Source organism: Copidosoma floridanum, unplaced genomic scaffold (genome assembly GCF_036245765.1).
Source record: "Copidosoma floridanum isolate Cflo_tuat_1 unplaced genomic scaffold, Cflo_Japanese_pri ptg000013l, whole genome shotgun sequence".
Taxonomy (NCBI): Eukaryota; Metazoa; Arthropoda; class Insecta; order Hymenoptera; family Encyrtidae; genus Copidosoma; species Copidosoma floridanum.
The window spans coordinates 37,779,789-37,801,026 of record NW_028321890.1 but is presented as its reverse complement, the minus strand read 5'-3'; the positions used below and the strand labels follow the sequence as shown (position 1 = coordinate 37,801,026).

Sequence of the window (21,238 nt, the reverse complement as noted above, 5' to 3'; positions counted from 1 at the left end):
GCAAAGTAAAAATGCAAAGTTGATGAAATCATCGTTATAACATTTATAAGTACTTTTATTATCAGTTGTTTTCTCTGCGTTGTATCAAATTGATATCATTTCGATCTTTTATTCTAATATTAAAACCGATTGGTTTAAAAATTTGTAGTATACCGGTATATTATATTCGAACGGAAGGGCAAAAATCACCTCGAATCTCGTTCGTTCATTTAGCCGATATAACCGATCATCAACAAAGTAGGTACAAGCTAAAGGCTTCGCTACACCACCGTAGGGTGTAGGTTTCACTTTACAATGTCGCACAGCGTATACGCATCAGTACTGATTACAAAATTATGGAAATGCCGCGATTGCGGCAAGTGTCCGGGCACAGGGAAAACCGCACCCGCTTGTATTGTACGTTATGACAATGTCCCACAACATCCACATCCGAGCGCGCATGAATATGCATTGTGTACACAAATGGGCTATACAAATACACACGCGCGCACTTTGTACATGATAAACTGATACGATTGGCCCTGCGTAAGGCATACTCGTACATAATATGTGTTCAGTAACAGGTGCACTGTCTGTGTAAGAAAAGTATTTCTGGGGACTCAAAATGATAAAAGGGTTGCTTTTCCAATAGACGTTTGACTTTTCGTCTTTCAGTAGTTAGTGTAAGAGGCATTAAACTGCTAACTCGCTCTGTCATCGTGGATTACTATCGATTTTTCGATGCTCGGGAGGTCGGTGTATTTCCACTCCAACTAAGAGCCCTTTATTCAGAGAGTTGGTGAAATTTCAATAAAAAAAATGAAACAAAAAAAAATAGAGGGGGCGCGTGGTGCGGAGACCCCTTTTCTTCGATGTACTAAAAGCGTTTTACGAACAGCTTTTCATCGTACCCACATGAGTTTGGGAAATTAAAAAACCGAAGAGTGGGCTTGACACCCCGACCAAACCTGTTGGCTGTTTTGCTTTCAAGCTTGCCCTGTATGGCCTCCCAACCGGCGTTTATTTTTGTCGATTGAAAAAAAGCCCGCATCCGTGGAAGGGGTTGTAAAACATTTTTAAAAAACGCTGACGCACACCGAGTGTACCAAATGAACTTAAAAAAAATACGTGCGCGTTCGCCCCTTTCAATGAATAACGTTTGATTCCACATTGTCCATGGCACCACCGATTGATTCGCACCGAGCCACTGCACGAGGTGTAATTTAAAACCCTTGGCCGTAGGCTGAACAAGGTATATATATATATATAGGTCGTATTATCAACGAGGCCGGGCGTAGTTAAAAAACGTGACTCGCGTACCGGAGCAGCGACGGGGGCTTCACTCACGTTGTCCTGTAAAACTGACAGCGCCGCGGTGCCTTTTTACATCTCACGGAGTTTCGATTAACGCTGCGAGCTCAGAAAATTACAAAAATACACCCCGGTGTAATTAAAGTTGACGGAAACCACCGGAAGCACTTAATCTTAGCTGTGCCGCGAATGATCGAATAACGCGGGTTTTGCCGTTTGTGCATCCTCGAAGCCCCGAGTCCGGTTTATTACGGGCACCCATACGGCAGAGATAAAGTCCCCAATCAATTAAACGCGTATTCCTTTAGTATTTTCCCGATCCATCATCGCACATAAAGTATCGCGACCTCGTCTCTCTCTCTCTTGTTTTCATCACAAGAGCGTCACTGTCTTTGCCCTCGCCGATGGAAAAATATCAATTCACGTACAAACTGGGATTAAAATGATGTTTTATAGGTCGTGTTTTCGAGCCAAGAAGCGTAGGTCCTGTTGTACAGAACAGCAAACTTGTACACGCGCTGGGGGGTGAAAGTCGTCCCATCCATCAGTGACACTTGGACTTTCTCGGTGTAAAAAAACCTTCCACGCTCGTACGTGGGAATCGGCGGTGGACAAAAAAAATCGAGGAGACGGGGACAATCAGCGGAGTAAATCATGCAGGGAATGTATCCGCTCTAAGAAAGAAGGGACTCGATCCTACTTTCGGCAGAAATAAACTTGCCATCCATACATAATGCAAAACCCATATTCAGATTGATTCGGGTTAAAAATATATCAGCGATGATTTTATTTTATTTTTTTTTTTTCGTATGATTCATTTCTTATGAATTGCCGTCCTTCGGTTTAGCGCGACAACCGACCAACCCTTCAGTTGCAGTGAATGCCGATCCCATTGTCTCCGCGTCGGGATGAATGAAAGTACCGTGATTGCATCCCTGCGAGGGTCCATCCACGCTCGAGAGCAACCCTCGACGGCGACACGCGCGGATGCGTGGCTTTGTACATATTCCCCCATTAAATTGCTTCATACGGACGGTGAGGAGCTTTTCTTCCCTTTCACGCTTGTTATAACATATGACGCGCTCAGCAAATTAATATAGTATACGGTTGGCGAAATGCCGAATTCGCGTATCGTCATGTAGAAAAGTGAGTGGTCGCGGTCAATGTATGGTCAGACGAGCCAGTTTCGATAGGGAGAAAAAAAAAACACATCAGGAGATTCCGCAACTTTGAGACAACAAAGAAAAGCAAACAAAATGAGAAAAGAAATGCTAATGTCGTCGAATTTTCCACTCATGGGGGGCGGTCGAAAATCTCCATAAATAAATCGAAGGACTTATTTATACATACATTATGCCGATATCTATTCATGCGTGTACCTATACAAGCTGTAGGACGAGTCAGAATACCTACACGCGATATCCATTGTAGGACGACACACTTGTATATGTATATGTACCCAGGGGTCGTTCGTTTCCTCCTTCAGCCCATCTATTTTTACACATCTATAAAATTGCGGTTTACATGGCCTTGACGTATTTTTTACCCAAAAGTCTACAGCGCCGCTGTGAGTTTCTTGCTGAAAATTAGCAATGAAAAATGATTATCGGTAAGAAGTGTGTGTGTGTACCAACTGTTGCTTTGGTTATTGATTGAAAATGCAGAGAACCACGTAATGGCTCGTCAACGTGTTCTTTCGACGACAGAGAAAAAAAGAGAGAGAGAGAGGGTAGGCATAAATTAAAGAAAACAAAAACTCCAACTCGAGGATCGAGTCGACTCTTACAACCCCACACGCGCGGGTGTGAATAAATCCCGAGCTCCCGGGCAAACGAGGCAAAGCTCGAAGTTTTTCCTGTACACGTCCTCCGCGCGTTTCCTTCGGCGCGATACAACGCAACCGGGGGGGGGAGGGGGGATAATGGCACAGTGAGTATACAATCGATCGGCCATAGGAAGGAAAGCTAACCGGTGTTAATTAAATTACGCGGGCGCGGCCAGCCCTCGCTCGAGCATCCGTTTCTTTTCCGATTGTCGATGTTCCTCCCCTCGTTGCTGCTTTCGCGTATTACGTCACTCGGTGAATTATCATCCGAGCAGTGTACATACACCTGTTTCGTTACATCGAGCAAGGGATTCCGACGATGGCTCAATTTTGAGGGCAAGTGTGTACAGCAGCATCACCTATTTAAGCCGAGCAGATACGATGGGACGATGAAATCGCATCGGCAAATTGATATACAAAAGTTTTATTCGATAAAATACTGGACGAATTTGTGCATGGATAAAGCATTTTCGCAAAATAGCTAAATCGGGGATAAACGTAGACTTATCGTATTCTTTTTTTTTTTTTTTTTTTTTTTTTTTTTTTCGGAAACTCATGCTTCGAGAGATAATTCACTCCAACCTGTAGGTAATTCGCGTTGCTTCGGAGGGAAAAGAAGCAAAACGAGAGAGTCAAGGCCTGGGCGGGCGATCGTCCGTTGAAAAATCCGATATCCTGTGCGGCGCGAAGGGATGGATGGGAGGGGGGAAAATCGAGGCAAGTCCAGTGGGCGCTTCCGAGGAATCCGCGCGTCAATTATCGACGGGGCCCACGGAGGCGGCAAACCCAATCATCCACTCAACTCGCCACCCCGTGTGTATACGTGTGAGTTTACGCCCATGTTCCTACACACGTACAGGTGGTACAAAGTTGAAAAAAAAAAATAATAAAGTAAAAGTGCCGATTGCGACTCCACAATGAAACTTGATAACAAATTGAGCCGCTTTGGCGTGCACGAGTATAGCTAATTGTTTTTTTTTTTTTTTTTTTTTTCCATCTCTGCGGATCTGCCGGGCACGGGTTTTCAAAGTCACGAGCTCTTGACAGATCAATTAGAGGAGCGATGGTTTACCAACCCTGAATTATAACGATTCTCCCCTGGGTTGTTCCATACTCGTCTCTCTCTCTCTCTCTTTTTTTTCATTTCAACGCGAATCGTCACTCATCAAGAGGGGCATGTACCTGTGAAGGACACATAATATGAATGTGCATATCAAAGGCAATGATTGCATGTGTATACGTACTTACACCCTGCAAGAATTTGCCATTTCAATTGAATTCCAATGTGACTCGTTTGTGACGATTACAGTAAAATCAAGTTAGTGAAAGCCAATGTCCACCTGTTGAATCACGAAATTGCACTGGAGCGAGTTTTCAAGTGCAAATGAGACATGTTGTATACCAAGAGGTGACGGAACAATCGTCGGCCCAGTATCTTCCAACTTTCGCGGGATGCACACGCGTCGCGCGCCAAATCGAGGTGATCAATAGAACCCATACGATCATAAATAAATATATAAACGCCTCTGTACGTGCACCCGCGTGTGGGAAGGGTGGGAAGTCTCGTATACACATGCTCGTCACGGGGGTCATAATATACAATCACCACATAGATATACGTGCCTACGTGTATGTACAGGGTGCACAAGTGCTTTTCCATCCCGAGATCCATCAAGCTTTGCTCCGAAAACAGATGTCTCGGCTCACGTCAGCACGACAACTCTCCCTCGTTTCCCCCCCCCCTATATACTCTCCCGCTTCGCCCCTCGAATTCATCACGTGGCTCCAACATCAGATACGTACATATACATGTATATTTATTTTCTCTCCCATTCCAATGTGTATGTAATACCTTACACTCGGCAGCGGTTCATGTGTTTTTACTTCATTTCGAGCAATTGTGCCTACACATCTATAGTGTGTAGGTAAACAATGATCACATCGATGGAGGACGAGCGCACTATACTGATGATTTTCGATACTTACTGACCTAAATTCTTTTTTTTTTTTTTTCCCCCTTTAGAGGTGAAATTATGATTTTCAGGCCAGCGAGCGTCAAGAAGAAGCCGCAGCGCATAGAGTTATATAATACGTTAGATGCTTTTGAGGAAGTTGTGAAAAAAGCTCGCACCCGCGCACTAATTACACGTGGTTTGAAATTAGTTGCATAGGTATACACGGAAGAATAGCCAAAAGGAAAAAGAAAACTAAAGCCAAGACGTCGATTCGGGCTTTATATAGAGGGAGTGACGCAAACTCGGATCTACCAACACGTAGGGTGTATACACGTGCACGCGGATGACGTATAATTAACAGTACTTGTGATACTTATACTCTTTTTTTTTTTATTTAATGTATCCTCGAAGCAAAGAAAGTAGAGACAAGCGTCGCGCATCTGCGATTTGACGTGTGGGTTGTACTTTTGCGTTACAGCTATACGTGGATGAGATGTATACGTGTACACGTTGCCCGCGTCTCTTTATCTTTCGCGACATCGCGAGGGAAATCTCCTCCGCGCCACCCTCCCACCTAGTCTTCTCTCGCCTCCGTCCGTACGTCATATTATGGAGTTGAATTGAATGTCAGCGATTTCTCTTTTTTTTTTCTCTCTTAAATCAAAGCAGTGTTGTTTTACTCTTTAATTTGTTAAATCGAGTGGAATTTTATCCAGTCGCCACTCGCGCCATCATTTTACGCGATATCGGCAAATTGCCTCGGCAATAAAAGTTTAATGAAATAATCCGACAATTTTCTTTATTATCAATCGCGATGAAATAACCACGACGATATGATATGATATTCCGAAATCGATGCCACTTGAAAGAAGAGCGCGAGCCAATTCCGATATATAAAAATTTCCTCGGGGGTAGTCGTACTCCCTGTATCGGCTGTTTCCTTGCATGCAAATGCGTTACGCTCCCGAAAAATCCGAGTGAATTCATCCACAGTAAAATATTCAATGGATAAAAAAAAAACAATTAAACAAACGCAAGTAGTAAAATCTCGAAGGAAAGCATTTTTGCGTCGGCTCGATGAAAGAAAAAAATACCTCAGCCACGTGTACACGGAATGCCCGGCTTAGCTGACGCGCGCGTGAATAGTTTGTTAGCAAAAACTTGGCTTGCGCGCTCGTACACGCGCGATGCAGTTACCCTGTAACTATGTACGGCGTATAAATACACGGGGACAGGATCAACTCGTATAGGTATACCTGTGTACAAGTGTAGGGGCTCGGGCTTGCGCTACGTTTATATATACCTGTAGTTCATTGTCACCGGCGCTTTCAAACAAAACGAGGCGACTTTGCTCCTCTCGATGCTTCGCTCGACGAACTAGTTGTAAGCACTGCGACTACTTTTTCTTTCGTTTATTTTTTTCTCCTCCTTTGGCCTTTAGTCGAAGAAAGTAACAAATAATGCCCCGAGTGCCTGTACACAGCAGCTGCAAGCTCGATATCTCGCTACTCTCGCCAATTACCCGTACGATCGACTTGAAAATTATTTTTATTCGTCTCGGGCGGAAATTTTCTCTTCAGAGCAGGTCGCGTCATTGAGTTTACAGGAATGATTTTTCACCCCCTCCACCTACCTCGTGTACGCAATCGCTCGGCAAACTGATGGTGTACGTTTACAAGCAAAGGGTATATACTCGATTGTCGGGATGGGCGATGAAAAATAAATGTAATCCAGGTCTTGTGCAAGGACAGATCTCGATGAGTTTCATTAAATGCACAAAAAAATTTTCAAGTGTACTTTAACTGATGGCATTGAAAAAAAAAACAAGTATCAATCACTCGTTTGATCATTAAATTTAAAAAAAATTTCTTTCTTTAATTTTGTAAGGAAAAAAGTGTTTGGTATTATGTTTTAAAAAGCTCCTTTTTACCTTCCCTTCAATATATATATTTTCACATGTATACATAATTATATACCGTCAGTCACGTTGCTTGAATCAATTTATGCACCGATAAATATACTTTTCGCGAAAATGTTTCCCAACCCAGTCGAATGGCTGTATGCTAATGATGGTAACAATTTATGATGGCCGTTTGATGAAATAAAACGCGCGACGCGTGAAACCTTGGTACTCGGGTGTACGTATTCGCAATTTACGAGTCGTGCGAAGAATAATGACTCCCCCGTAAGCCCGTAAAACCTCAAAAATAACAGTAGGCCACTTCCGAGCAATGGGGCTTTACTTTATATAAGTACCTACCACTACCATTACAGTTGAAGGTAGGTGGGAGGGGAAAGCCATGGCGCACACTTATGAATGAAACATTCCAACGATCCCATAATCTGTATACGCGTATTCATAAATATATTTTTCACGCGGAAGCGAACAAGCGCAAGAAAAGTACAACCATACAGGAGCCATATTCCGAAAGAAGCGTCTATAAGTTCATCCTCTTGGTCTACCTTTTCGCCAATCACCTCATCGAGTGTAAGAAATTACGCGCGTACGCGCCGATTACACCACCGATGCCTGTACAAAAATCGAAAATGTGCGCGTGTCCGCAAGTTTCTCGATTAAACTCCGGCCAGTATTTCCTCGGCTGTCGTTTTTCTTAGCGCCTAAGCTTGTGCCTCTGGCCGTTCTCATTCGCAAAGTATATTCCGGAAGGTGGAAAAGGCGCATAACAAATGGAGCAAGCGCGTATACGAGCAAAAGTGGGTATTATACCCGCTGTCCTCGATCATTTTTTTTTTCCCTCCCCCGCGAACGCGCGTAGGTATACACACGTCTAGCCGCGTGCTTCTGACGTTTGCGTTTTACGGCGCCTTTGCGTCTTAAGCCAACGAAGACGACGACTTTATGCTCTCGCCGCGAAAAAAAACGAGCGTCTCGAGAGCGCCGCTTCATCAATTTACATCTCCGCAGCTTATTACAATACGTCACGCGGCCTCGCACTTTTATCCCCCGCGCGCGTATAATATAGCACACGCACGCCAACTTATTCTTCCCTCTGTCTCTCTCGCTGCTATTAAACACAACGCCCGGAGCGATGATTTAGCGACGTCGCTTCTCCCACTCCCTTTTTTTTTTTTCAGTCGCAAGGAGATGGATTCGAGAGACATAGACTCACCCCTTTCAATTTATTCAAATTTGTCCTCCGAGCATTAATCAACCGCGACGTGCAGTTCTAAATGTACACTTGGGATGGCGGGTACACACTCCGTTTCTCTGACCGGGGCCATTATTGCCCATCGAATGAATAAACAAGTGAGAAGAAACGAACGCGTCGACTCGGAAGCGGCGAAATAGTCGCGCAAGGAGGAACATCAATGCCAACGCGTGTTTGTCGTTCTCGTGATTTTTTCTCCCTTTCTTCTTCTTCTTCTTGTCGTTCCGGAGTGCAAAGCAAACCTCGAGTTCTCAATTTGCAACCACCCGTTTTATGTACAGGCGAACGCGAATAGCCTTTCTTTTTTTTTTTTTTTTTCATTCCTCTTTCCTTGGGAAAAAAAAAAAAAAGGTGGAGGAGGGAGTAATTCCGTGATTGGGGCATAAATAACAGAGCTGCCACACTGCTACCGCTCAACTAAATCGGGCAAATAAAATTTACTCGCCCTGCGATTGCCTGCACGTGCAATTCTATTGAAATTACAAAGCGAGGGCCGTACGTTAGAGAGAGAGTGCAGTGACGGTACCCGGCGAGTTGTACGAAAGCAAGGCCAACATATATTATTGATATTCATGTAATTGAGCGCCAATCGTCCTGCCAACTCTCGTATGGTTTGAGCCAAAGAAACTACGCTGCCGTTAAACCGACTCGATTAGCATTTTGTTGTAACCATGGGTTGTCATATACACCACATTTCTTGCAATCTCGTGGATACCCAGAGCTTTGAGTAATGCATCGTCAGCGGGAGACGTGAGTATATACATTTTTTTTTATTCAACCCTCAATTTTTTGTGATCGAACAAGCGCGTGTCGTACACGGAGTATATCTGTTTGGATCTCGAGGAGTTATACAGTTACATTAATGCAGATCATCGGCAGCGTAGGAAAATATAAAGTGAGATGAGTAACAAAGCGTGGAAATTCGGGCGAATCACGCCCCTCGTCCGGGACAGCCAGACAATTCGTACAGTGGGGCTTGTGGTCGTAATAGAGAGAGAGCTCCATTGCTTTTACATTATACCTACCCGATCCGAAAAAGTTGTTTGTCGTTTGTTTTTTCCTGTTTAGCCGAAAGCGCGTACAATACCTAATGTACCAGTATCAGACGAAAACTGGAGCAATGCCGCCAGTACTTATACGAGTAGAGTGACGAGGCAAGAAAACATAGGGAGCAATCATGTGTGTGGAGGAGTACACGTACTTGTCGTTCGCGCAGTACAAACGAGCTTTAATCGACGACCCAGATGTACCTACAGCAGCCCCCCATGACGATCAAATTTATCAAGTACATATATACATGTATACGTTTGCGAGAGAAGTTATGCAAACTTTGTACAGCTCGGCGCCACGCAAGTTGCGTTTATACCATTTCTGCAAGTGTTACCTATATATACACCACCTTTTACTTTATCGCCCATCGCGCAATGGGACCTGCTTTCACGGGGTCTCCAACGACCGGAAGCATAAATTATCTACGTCTCCGCAGTTGCGACTCCATACATCCGCACCGAGACCCTTAAAACCCCACCTTTTTTTTTTTTTTTTTTTCTTTCTTAAACCGGTCTTGTGCACATTAGAAGTCTTGGAAGAGGTTAAGAGCCATCTCGGAAAATCTGTTTCAGAGGCCGACGAGGAAAAATGTTCATACTTTTACGGGGTTTTACGGGTGATTTTTTAATACCGGGAACAACGTGGAATTTTATGGGGTTCTCGTTTGTGCCACCACAAAATAACGCATCAAGTGGTAAGGCTGTAAAGTTTGAAGGAGGGGAAAAAAAAAAAAATCCAAGTATTGTAATTTGAAACAGCAATTTTCGACACACGAGTCCAAGCTCGATAATCCATTAGATTTTATTTACCAAATATGCAATGAATAAACAATGTGCCATCGAATAGGAATTATAGATATAATTTTCGTCGGAGCCAATAAAAAAAAAGCAAAAAGCTTTGGTAAAAAGACAAAGTCGTATAAGTTACACCGGCACAAAAGCCGAGGGCGTTTCTCGGAAGGTGGGCTCTTACGTAATTTAACGGAGAGTCATTACTCGCGGCGATCGAGCACAGCACTGCGAGTGGTAAACAATTCAACGGAAAAATAATTGGAAAAACCAAAAAAAATCAGACCTCTTTCGAGCTCAAGGGTCGTAGGGGCGTGAAAATTTCAGTACCGTTATTCCCGCGAAAATATTTCCCCGCACACGTTATAGGAGTAAGTATCGAAGCTCAGTCGCGCGTCGGCGGATTAATCAAATTTATCGCCAGTGATTACCCCATGCGGGCATGTATACACATATATAGGTACGCGCGTGCGGGAGAAGGTAGTGGTATGCAGGTATATGTCCGCGGGGCAACAAGTTGTCGGCCGTTTGTCTTTGGGCTTCCGTGCACTGTGACGTCAGAGCCGACGAGTCCCGATTCTTCTAGCCCCCCGAGCTTGGAATCTCGTCGCCGGATAACGTCGTCCTTTTAGTGGCTCTCGCGTGGAATTTATCGGAGAACAAGCGCGGCGCGTAAATTAACGGCCGACGTTAACGCCACCCAAGTTTTCAACGACACACACACATGCGGGTGTTCCCTTTTGAATCTGCGATACACCTTATATGTATAAGGTACTCATCGTAAATAATAAACTTGTACCGAAGCCCCCGGTTGGTTGTGCGAGGTAAAATTGTTGTATTTATTTATTACATTAACCGGTTTTAATGTGCACCCACTTTCGCAATATAGGCAGAGGTATTATACACGGGTACACTTGCCGCGGTGGACGAGCAAAAGGAAGAAAAATCCGTCTCGCGAGTGCTCGCATTGGATATTAAGTACGAGGGGAAAAGAGCTCGGGTTTGCATTTTTAAGGGACGCGCGTGTGGCAAAAAAGTTCGTACTCAGCGATTGCTTCGCGGGAAAAGAAAAAAACGTTGCTTAGCAACAAATTGGTCACATATAATATGGATGGTGCGCGGGAGCTTTTTCTCGATACAACGGAGAGGAAAATCACGGGTTTTAATAAGGTAAAAGGCCTCGCTCGTTAAGTTAAAACGTGCCCGGTGTCCCACACAGGTGTACCAGCTTTTTTTTAACCCGATTAAACGAAAAAACAGCTGCTCCAGCTTAATAAAATTTTCGTTTAACCGATGATGGCAATGCCGTATACTTATTGCACCGGAATTTCCCTTTTTTAGCCCTCCTAAACGCGCGCAGTTTTAATCCTCGAAGTAGCGCGCGGCCCTCGGCTTTAAAAAACCAAATCTACCGAGCAATATGCATGGTGCAACGCGAGGTGCTTTTAATCGCCCAGTGGAGCTTCATTTTCGCGTAATGGCTGCGGAATATACATTGCGCGACTTGCGCACCGATTTCTCCCTCTCTGCTTTATACGGTGCAACGCAACTGCATATATATACCACAAATAGTTATGGTGCAACATTTGCAAGCTGCACGCGTCCACCCCATCGTAAATGAGTTAGCTGTAACAGCTGCCTCCCTCGCGACTCGGTTAATCCCCGAGCGAGCCAATCAAGACGACGCTTCTATTATTTCCCCGATGCTTTCGCACTTACGGGTACAATAAATGTGTGTAATGCATATATACCCTACACCTATACACCTAGTGCATAATAATACGTGTATATATTATATGCACGTGATTTGATTGTTGTTTTTTTCATGCCGTTTACGTTTAATTTCCCGACCACGGGAAGGAAAACGCGGCGGGTTTGAAAAACGAATGTTTAAAAAAAAAAAAACGCTCGCGCGAGTAATTATCCGTTTGAGGCCGGGGCTGAAATTGCAGGCGGGCGGGGGTATCGCGTTACGCCCCCCGGCTTGATATAATTAAAAAATCAAAATGAAAAAAATGAAAAAACCACCCAAGCTCATCTCTGGAAGGGGCAGTAGTTAGTAGCCCACACAGCGGTGTGCTAAAATTTTCAGAGCCAACCGAGCGGGGCTTTAAAGAGATGCACCCGCCGTCGGGGTGGAAAAAAAAAAAAGTGTCGACGTCAATTTACACTTTTTTGCGGAGGCCCAGCCTCGACGTTTTATTCCTTCCTTTAACGTTTTACTATACCGTAGGTATAGGTATATGTTCGTTGGGACGGTTTTTTTTTTCCTTTTTCTCTTCGAGCAGAACAACTCTAACGGCTGCAGAGAATGGCTCTCTTTGCCACCCCTTCCCCCGTAGCCGTAAAGTGGTATTTTCTTGAGTTTTTCTCGAGTAAATACCCGAGAAAATATATATATACATGTGTATAGTTGTATCACCATCCGGCACGTCGGAGCTGACTAACGAGCGAAGGATACAAGTTTATTAGGCAGTGGCGAATGTACACCCTGCCGAATGACTTGAAGCCCTAGATAAACGCGTAATTGACTCGTCTTGGGTTCGTTTTGCTGTATCCCACAGTGGGTACGTATAATATACCTGTATAGTCCGTAGGGGTGTGAAAAAGCTTGGCGGACAGCTCGACGTGCTTGTAATGAACCACGTACAACCGTGTATTTTTTTCAGTCACGTGTAGGTATACACGCAATCGCTGATTTTGCACCGTTGAAAAAAAAAAAAAAAAAAAAAATTATTGATCTTTATACAATGACTGAATTTAATTCCCCCGTTGCTCAATGATGAGATGTGAACATTTAATGCAATAAAAAGCAAAAAAAAAAAAAAAAACAGTGACTACGAGAGAGGAATAAGTTAAAAAATTGAAATACAAATGAACAAAATCTACCTATAGTCTCGGTTAATTTTAATGGTGAACGATAACAATGATGATGATAATTTGAACCGACAGATAGATCTGCAGTGAGAGTCCAAACAGTCGGTGCAGTGGGAAAAATAAAAAAAAAAAAAAAAAAAGAGCAACAGCGGCAGAGGGCACCTCATCAGGGATGCAGAAGAAAATCGCGCTCCCCCGATTGCTGCTGGCAGCCGTGGTTCTCGCCGCCTTCGCCGCCTCCTACCCCACCCAGGCTCTACCGTACAGGTGAGCTACGCATTTATATATATATATATATATATACATAATACCGCTCGTCCGATTATTTAATTTCAGTAAGCTCGGCGCTGTACAACCTACACCTATATATACCCTCCAGGTGTATATCATATTACATATATAGTGTATAGGGACCGGGGCACACATAAACAAAGAGCTTGCAACTACACCGCCCCTTCTCCGAAGATGTTTACTTTAAGCTTGTTTCCAGTTGCACGCGCGGATGCGGCTTACGAATTCATAATGAGATATACCCTCGTGTTAATCAGTGCTGCGGGAAGAAAGAAAGAAAAAGTTATACCCCGGGAGATGGACGATCTCGTCTTTGCTTCTCGTTATCTCAAACTCGGTGCTGGTGATGAGGGCGCGTGTCTGTATGTGTACGTGTATACATCCGCACACGCGTTCGTCATGCGTTAAATTCAATGGCCAATTATAGCGGCTCTCTCGCGCGCGACTTTGAATTGCGGCGGTCTTTGCATTATACCCTAGATGATACTAGGAGTGCTGCTACATACCCGTTATCCATATACACGCAATTATCTGAAATTTCGTTGGGTTTGGTGTGATTTTTCGATGCGGGAAAAAAAAAAAAAAAAAGAAATATAACCATGTGGTGGCACTTGTACGAAGTTTTACTTTGTAGACTGGCGTACGACGAGCGACGGGCAGCTTGGAATCCGTATCAGATGGATTATCCCGACGCCACGCAAGAATTGCTCGAAAGGCTGGAGAGCATGGGTCTGATCAGGGCACCGGAAGAGTAAGTATACATCAATATATTATCTTCAATTTATATTTATTTTACATTACATTGGACGATGCAAAATTAAATAATGCTTTCGTACACCTTGTAATTACTAAAACATACAACGCAAACACCCGATGATGGCTACATTGGTAATTGGGTGGTTACAGCCAGAAGCGAAGCCTCGATTTGGGCCTGAACCGCGGCTACAGCGGCAGCCAAGCGGCTAAGCACCTCATGGGTCTTGCGGCCGCCAATTACGCCGGCGGTCCCGGAAGAAGGCGCCGCTCCGAGTCAGCCGCGTAGACGATCACCACCACCACCACTTCCGACTCTGCTCTCGCGAACGCTGCTACTCCTATTCTCGATTCCACCAAAGACACTCAGCCCGCGTAGGGGACGCACTGCAGACACACCAATTCTATACTCACCAGCTGGTGCATGCCCGTTATGTTACTTATTCCATGGTCTCCTATTTATCGATAAATTTTTTTTTTTTTTTTTTTTTTTTTTTTTTTTTTTTTTTTTTCTTACGTGCTGTAACCCATGTACGTCGCTATGGTATCGCTCGCAAGACGCACAAAATTATACACATTATACAAGTAGTCACTGCTTACTCCTTGTTGTTATATATTTAATGTAAACGGTCTTCGATCGCAATTGATTTTTCCCTGCGTGCATTATCGCTTGATGGACGATTTTCGCTTTTCTGGCAGTTTTTAATGAAACGTATTTTCACAACGATTCCACGCGACCAAACCCGCATCATGATTGATAAACGCTTTGCAACATATTATTCAAAACAAATGTAGTTTACGGTCTTGTCGAAGCTTTCATTGGGTGACAGTTGCAATTAGTACATACTTTCTTGATTCGATCGAAATCGAAATTTTACGCCATCCACTGTTATTACATACATACATTATAAAATAGTTTTGAAAACATGTGATTACATTATTAGGACTGTGTTAAATGAAATGGCTAATTATTTTGCAACTGTATGGGAAATAAATTTAAATCAAATATATATAAATATACGTACACACGCATATTTGTGGAAAGTACAATTGTTGTAAAGTATAAATATGATTTTAATTGATTGAAAATGCAAGTGTTGTCTGTAAAGATTCTGTTGAGTATTAAAAAGCTTTCAAATTTTTTTTCTTTTTTTTCAAATGGAGCTTACAACACGTAATTCGAATGTCTTTTCAATTCGTCTCAAAAGCCTTTACAAGAATTGTCATACAATAACGATAAAGTTCTAGAGAGTAAACAATTAAACTAAAATTATGTGTCGTTGATATGTATTGTGAACCTTATAAAACACTAAACAAAAATTATGTGCAGCGCAACGAAAAAGAAAAAAAAACTCAACTCGGAGAAAGGGAGAAGAAAAAAAAAAGGACGTACGTACATTAATGTATATTAAATCGATGTTCTATTGTATAATTACCAAAGAAGTAGTACGTCGCCACGTGAGAATCGCAGGATCGAAATAATTCAAAAGGAATTTCTAAAAACTCACGCTGTCATGGCAATTTCGCAAACTTGGCACGTGCACTTTCACGATCAGTATTAAAATAATGTATTACGCATGTGACCCCATCGGCATAGATCGCCCATGCGCGTATAATATATAGATGTACACACGAATAAACGCACACTATCATACATGACGTGTTTTGCAGAACTTGGCTAATCATTTATTTTACAGTTGTATATAGATAAAAGAAAACTGTCATTGTTTGTACACGCATAATATGTACCTAAGCTTATAGTGATGTTAATATTATTTTTATATATGAATTACTTCACACTCGGTTGACCATCAAATTTTACAGCATGGCTTTTTATCGAACTTTTCCATGTTTATAAAACCATCTTAGTTCAACGTAAACAAATACTAATTTTTTTAAGCATACACTATTGTATTGTTAATTTTAAAAGACGGATCAGATAATTTCAGAGAGATACCAAAAAAAAGTTAAAATAAAAATTCTTGCACTTTACTATGTGTGTCTCACCATAAATTCTTTCCTAAATGTAGGTAGAAAAAAATTGTCGCTTCGCTAAACTATCAATACATGCGCACAGTAGAATGAGAAATAGTTATTTGTACTAAAATTAGAAAGAGAAAAAAAATCAACCGGATAAATGTTTACTATGTACGTTGTTTTAGAGCAAAAATCCTAATTAATTTGAATAAACAGTACTTTCGGTAATGTTTTTTGCAATAAAATTTTCAAACTTACGAATGGCATATGAAAATTAGTACGGAAAATGGCACGTGCTACGTAAAAAGCTGTGACGATCAATGTGACATCAATCCTTGATATTATACGTGTGTAATAGATATTGTATAAAAAAAAAGTTAATCTCTCCAAAAAAAGAGAAAATACTTGTGTACTTAATTATTTCTAGATAGAAGTTTTATCGTTTACGTAGATGTTTAATTCCTGCATCGATTGATAATCATCAAACCAGAAACAAAAAAACCCATGACAAAATGATGAATTATATTTATTTACAACATTTTCATTTATTTACCCAATAAAAACTAGTAATAGTAATTTTATTTTTTCCAACACTTTGTTTTATCAACAAAACCAAAAGCGCGAACAGTTAACCAATTTTCATTGTATAAAATTATGAAACTGTTACGCGTAATTAGGTTTATTTTTCTTGCCTATGCTTTGAAAAAGAGGAAAAATTAGAAAAAGTTGGGTACATAGTATACAAACATTTGTGCATGTTTTTGAAAGTTGATCAGATACCTTTACAGCGCAAAATGTGAAGAAAGGAATTAGTTGAATGAAAAAACGTGGGTCGAAAAGACGCAGGAAGTCGCAAATCGAGGATCAAATATATTTTTAAGCAATGGTTTATTTTCTATGTTAGAGATTGAAAAAAAAAAATAGGAAAAAAAAGTAACTTGTTATTTTATGATTGTAATAAAATGCAAACAAAAAAAAAAAAAAAAAAAAAATCACATTTCATTATTCTCCTATACGTATGTAAGCACTTGACTGTTACCATGAATCGATTAAATGAAAAAAAAAAAAAAAAAAAGCATGAACAATCCATGAAGATATTCAATTATTTCACTACGAGTTTATCGAAGCAAAAAGACCCTGAAGGAGGTATAGGCGTGGCACCCGTCCCTCGTACATACGCTCCTGGTATCCCATACGCAGTGACGTATCAAAGGAAATAGAAAAAGAAATCGGTATACATGTTTAGAGCGAGGGAAATACATATGTACATAACCGCTGCGCCACAGTGGCACAGTCGGCCGATTATCGACTCTCCGTCTCGTATGAGTTCGATGGGCAACCAAATAGTGCTCGCCCCGGATATCGAGGAAGAGGCATCATGGAGCTATACAGCTGCCGTCGATCATCGGGTGACAAATAGCCGAGCCGACGTGTTACATACGATCTCACGAGACAGTACTACAAACATATAATAAAGTAAGTGTCAAGAGCACACTATCTACTCACTATCTTCGCGAGGAGCGGCTTTGCTGCACGTTGATGTGAAGTGTAGGTACAGTATATAGAGTAGTGCGATGATAGTCGGGCACAGCTTACAGCGCCACGGGCGGTACATCGGCGATCGTTTCTCTCACTCGAGCTTTCATCATCGAGTACTTGTTTTGGTTTCAGTTTACTCGATCGATCGTGTCGTTATTAATAAAATACTTTTCTAGGGTATTTGTGAAAGAAAAAAAAAAAAAAAAAAAAAAAAAAAACATTGTGAAATTCGTAGACACATCATTTTACCGATCAAACGAAGAGGATGGAGAGCCGGAGCCAATTGTTAAGTGTCTGTCAGACCAAAAAGAGGAAAACATGCGTTTCGGTCGTGGCGCTTGCAGTCACAATCGGCTGCGTCCTTTTCGCTTTCAAAGCTTTTGGGGAGAAACCAAAGGACCCGTCCCTCAAGAAAGTATTCATCGTAAGTACGACGTAGTTTATTTATGATGGTAATCGTTTTTTTTTTTTTTTTTTTTTTTTAAACAAACAGAAAAATACTTTCTTGATTCGCCATGTGATTCAAACGAAAAATTTCTGCCTCGAAAGATTAAAAAATCGAGGGAATCTTGATTGGGTCTAATTACAAACGCGCATTTTTACCAAGCTTTAAGCACATTGTCAATTAACACGCTTTTGGCAATACGGGATTTTTTGTCGGCAAAATATTAAATATACTATATACATTACAGACGAAAAACATTGCAATCCATTGAACATCAATTGATGCGACATCATATTATTTGCATGAAGATTTTCCCTTTCAATACTAATTATATTTTCAACACTTGCTCACACACGCGTTTATTGTCTTTTATCTCTTGTTTATTTTTTTATTCGCTAAATTTGATAATGTTTGGGTGTATACGATGACATGAACCACCGATAAGATGTGGAGCTCGAAGCGTTTTGGATCTCCCAGCAGCAGCAACGAATAACTTAATTTTAATTCACCTACGATAATGTGCTTTCAGGTTTTTCGTCACGGCGACAGAAACCCGACAGAAACTTATCCCAACGATCCACACGTGAACCATCTTTGGCCCGGCGGTTGGGGAGCTCTAACTAAGGTATGCCATTTTCAAGTGTATGCATAAAGTATAGACGTCCAGTGATTCTCGTCACCAAACTTGGGCACAGACAATTTTTTAATTTTCCTACAGTATTTTTTTTTCTTTTTTTTTTTTTTTTTACTAAAAATATAATTGTTTGTGCAAAAAAAAATTAATTAATTAATTATTAATTACAACACAGTGCTCAGCAACATTTTTCGCGGCACTAACAATGCATTTGGAAGAAAAAATAATTTAGAAAACAGAGTCAAAGTATTAAAATTTTTAATTTCAAAGACTTTACAACAAACTTTAGTACATATAAAATGTATGCGTCTGCCAGAATAAAAAAATGATTGTAATATTTTATTGTGGATGGTATAGTGAAGCAAAAGTTCTTTTGAGCAAAACAAATGCACTTTATTTGGGAAAAAAAAAAAATTTGTCATTCAAAGTTTTGAAAAATCCAGTAAACAATTGTGCCCAAGTCTACCTGTCGCATTACCATTCATACGTGAAAAAATGTACGAATATACGCGTGTGATTTTCAGCTCGGCATGAAGCAAATGTACACGTTGGGCCAGTGGGTGCGTAGCAACTACGGCTACGTAACGGACCACACGTACGTCCCGGGCAGCGTCGTGGTAAACTCGAGTTACGCGGACCGTTGCATCATGTCGACCCAGGCGATGCTCGCCGGACTGTACCCCCAGGACGAGGAAGAGACCTTTGTCCAGGGACTGCCCTGGCGACCCATTCCCGTCCACTACTTGCCCAGGGAGTTGGACCAGGTTGCAATGCTCTTTGATTTTCATTTGATCATCGTTGTACCGCGACTGGACGCGGGAATAAGTACACGTGCCAATTCAATTTTGACTTGTCTGTTGCAAAGGTCCTGGTAGTGAAAAAGCCGTGCCCGAAATTGGATGCCGCGCTCGAGGAGGCGTACCGCAACGAGTCGCTCAGATCCGACGAGGAGTCAAAGTCCTACTACGAAAACCTGACGCGGCACACGGGCCAAATGGTGAAAACCGTCACGGACGTCGAGTTTCTCTACAACACCTTGGAAATCGAGGTAAACGTATTTTTCAAGCATTTCCTTTGAAGAGCCAAAATTGAGCGAGTGCTTGCGCAGGAAAAAAATGGACTGGTACTTCCGGAATGGACCAAACAGTACTACAACGCCAAGATGCGGGAACTGGCCGCTCGCAGTTACACGCTATTCACGAGCAACGCACTACAACAGCGACTCCGAGGAGGTACATGGCCTGTCTCTATTTAATCTTCCAAAAATGCGGGCTGCTCATTTGTATTTTAATTCGTATAATTTTGGCGGGGCCATTAAAGGCCCGTTGCTTAAGCACATCTTGGACAACATGAGAGATGGCAAAAAGGAGGAAAAAATCTTCTTGTACGGCACCCACGATCTGAGTATCGTCAACACTTTGCGAGCCATGGGTTTCGTAGACGAGCTCTTCAAGCTCGACGTGGGCGCGACGCTTATTTACGAGCTCAGAGTCGCCAGGGGCGGCCAGTCGCGCGTAGTCCACGTGAGTTGCGCTTTATAAGGTTCGTCGATGGCGATCTAATTTTTGTCAAATTGATTTTTTGCAGATTTCCATGTTAAACAACACCGAGCAAGGAACACCTCCGCATAGCTTGAAAATACCCGGCTGCGAGAGCGATCCGTGTCTACTAGATGAATTGTTCAACGTGTGGAGTGACGTACTTCCAAACGACTGGGACGAAGAGTGCAAAGCGTAAATTTTTTTTTTTATAAATTTGTTTATTTTCAATAGCGAAATGTTAAGGGCAAGCGTAACGCCACTGTGAACGAATCAAGATGTATCAGTTGCGCGTTTCAAGTACTCTTTCGATATCGAGACAATAAATCGTGTGTTTGACGATAGAAACAATAAGCTACGTTTGCCAATCGACGCGATTGTAGTACTTATATACATTATGTTAATTTGTACAATGTGCCCATGTTGTGATTGTATACTTGTGATTCACACTACCATACATTGTACAGTTGTTACAGTTGATATGCATATATATTGACGAATAATTATGAAAATATAGATATTTTTTGTAAAATTGTTAGCAGTACTTGAAAATGCCATTTAAAAAAAATATATATATATTCTCGTGTTGGAAACTCATTACGACGTAACACGTTTGATCGACAAAGTGTGTACCTCTTTTAAACGAAAAATAGCAATTCATGCCGTTACTGGCACGTACGTATAAGAACAACTAGGCTATTTTCTTCCTTTGAGGAGATTCGTGATTTTTAACTTGTTTTTATCCCACAGTATTTGTATTGAAAATGAGTGTCTACTTGTTATGTGTCGTCGAACCGAGACGTCACTGAGAACAGCCACACCAGTGTCGGCAACAGTATAGATACGACCGACTTTGAACCGTTAGATTAAACCCCATCGGTCACACCTCTGACGCGCGACTCTTGCAAAAACGAACGATTCCCACGCCGATGGATCCACTTACTTCGTGGACCAAGAGGGGAAACTGGGTTTTTTCATTCTCTCCAAACGCTGCGCACTCTCATTTTTGTGACTTCGCCCTGTTGCACTTGATTGGCCGTTCATTAGCTACTATTCCGGTTATGCTCATCGTAAAAAAGTTGGCGGACACTCGTCTAACCAAGAAA

The 21,238-nt window shown here is 41.9% G+C and overlaps 2 protein-coding genes across 2 annotated transcripts; both read left to right on the top strand.

Moving 5' to 3' along the window:
* Positions 1 to 13,049: 13,049 nt before the first annotated feature.
* On the top strand, positions 13,050 to 14,459 carry Dh31 (diuretic hormone class 2). Its single transcript, XM_014356996.2, has 3 exons — positions 13,050 to 13,222; positions 13,881 to 13,997; positions 14,153 to 14,459. The coding sequence occupies exons 1-3, from the start codon at positions 13,128 to 13,130 to the stop codon at positions 14,286 to 14,288; spliced, it is 348 nt and encodes a 115-aa protein (XP_014212482.1). The 5' UTR covers positions 13,050 to 13,127; the 3' UTR covers positions 14,289 to 14,459.
* A 2,840-nt stretch (positions 14,460 to 17,299) lies between these two features.
* On the top strand, positions 17,300 to 20,579 carry LOC106642263 (testicular acid phosphatase homolog). The gene is made up of 8 exons (XM_014356984.2): positions 17,300 to 17,452; positions 17,751 to 17,939; positions 18,490 to 18,585; positions 19,119 to 19,358; positions 19,460 to 19,642; positions 19,703 to 19,826; positions 19,915 to 20,117; positions 20,182 to 20,579. Exons 2-8 carry the CDS (start codon positions 17,781 to 17,783, stop codon positions 20,329 to 20,331), a joined length of 1,155 nt encoding a protein of 384 aa, XP_014212470.2. The 5' UTR covers positions 17,300 to 17,452; positions 17,751 to 17,780; the 3' UTR covers positions 20,332 to 20,579.
* The last annotated feature ends 659 nt before the right edge of the window (positions 20,580 to 21,238 follow it).

Coding starts and splice junctions, on each gene's coding strand:
- Dh31 (XM_014356996.2), top strand. CDS start 13,128: ATGCAGAAGAAAATCGCGCTCCCCCGATTGCTGCTGGCAGCCGTGGTT. Junction 13,223..13,880: donor ACCCAGGCTCTACCGTACAG/GTGAGCTACGCA, acceptor TTTACTTTGTAG/ACTGGCGTACGACGAGCGAC. Junction 13,998..14,152: donor CTGATCAGGGCACCGGAAGA/GTAAGTATACAT, acceptor GGGTGGTTACAG/CCAGAAGCGAAGCCTCGATT.
- LOC106642263 (XM_014356984.2), top strand. CDS start 17,781: ATGGAGAGCCGGAGCCAATTGTTAAGTGTCTGTCAGACCAAAAAGAGG. Junction 17,940..18,489: donor CCCTCAAGAAAGTATTCATC/GTAAGTACGACG, acceptor ATGTGCTTTCAG/GTTTTTCGTCACGGCGACAG. Junction 19,359..19,459: donor TGCCCAGGGAGTTGGACCAG/GTTGCAATGCTC, acceptor TCTGTTGCAAAG/GTCCTGGTAGTGAAAAAGCC.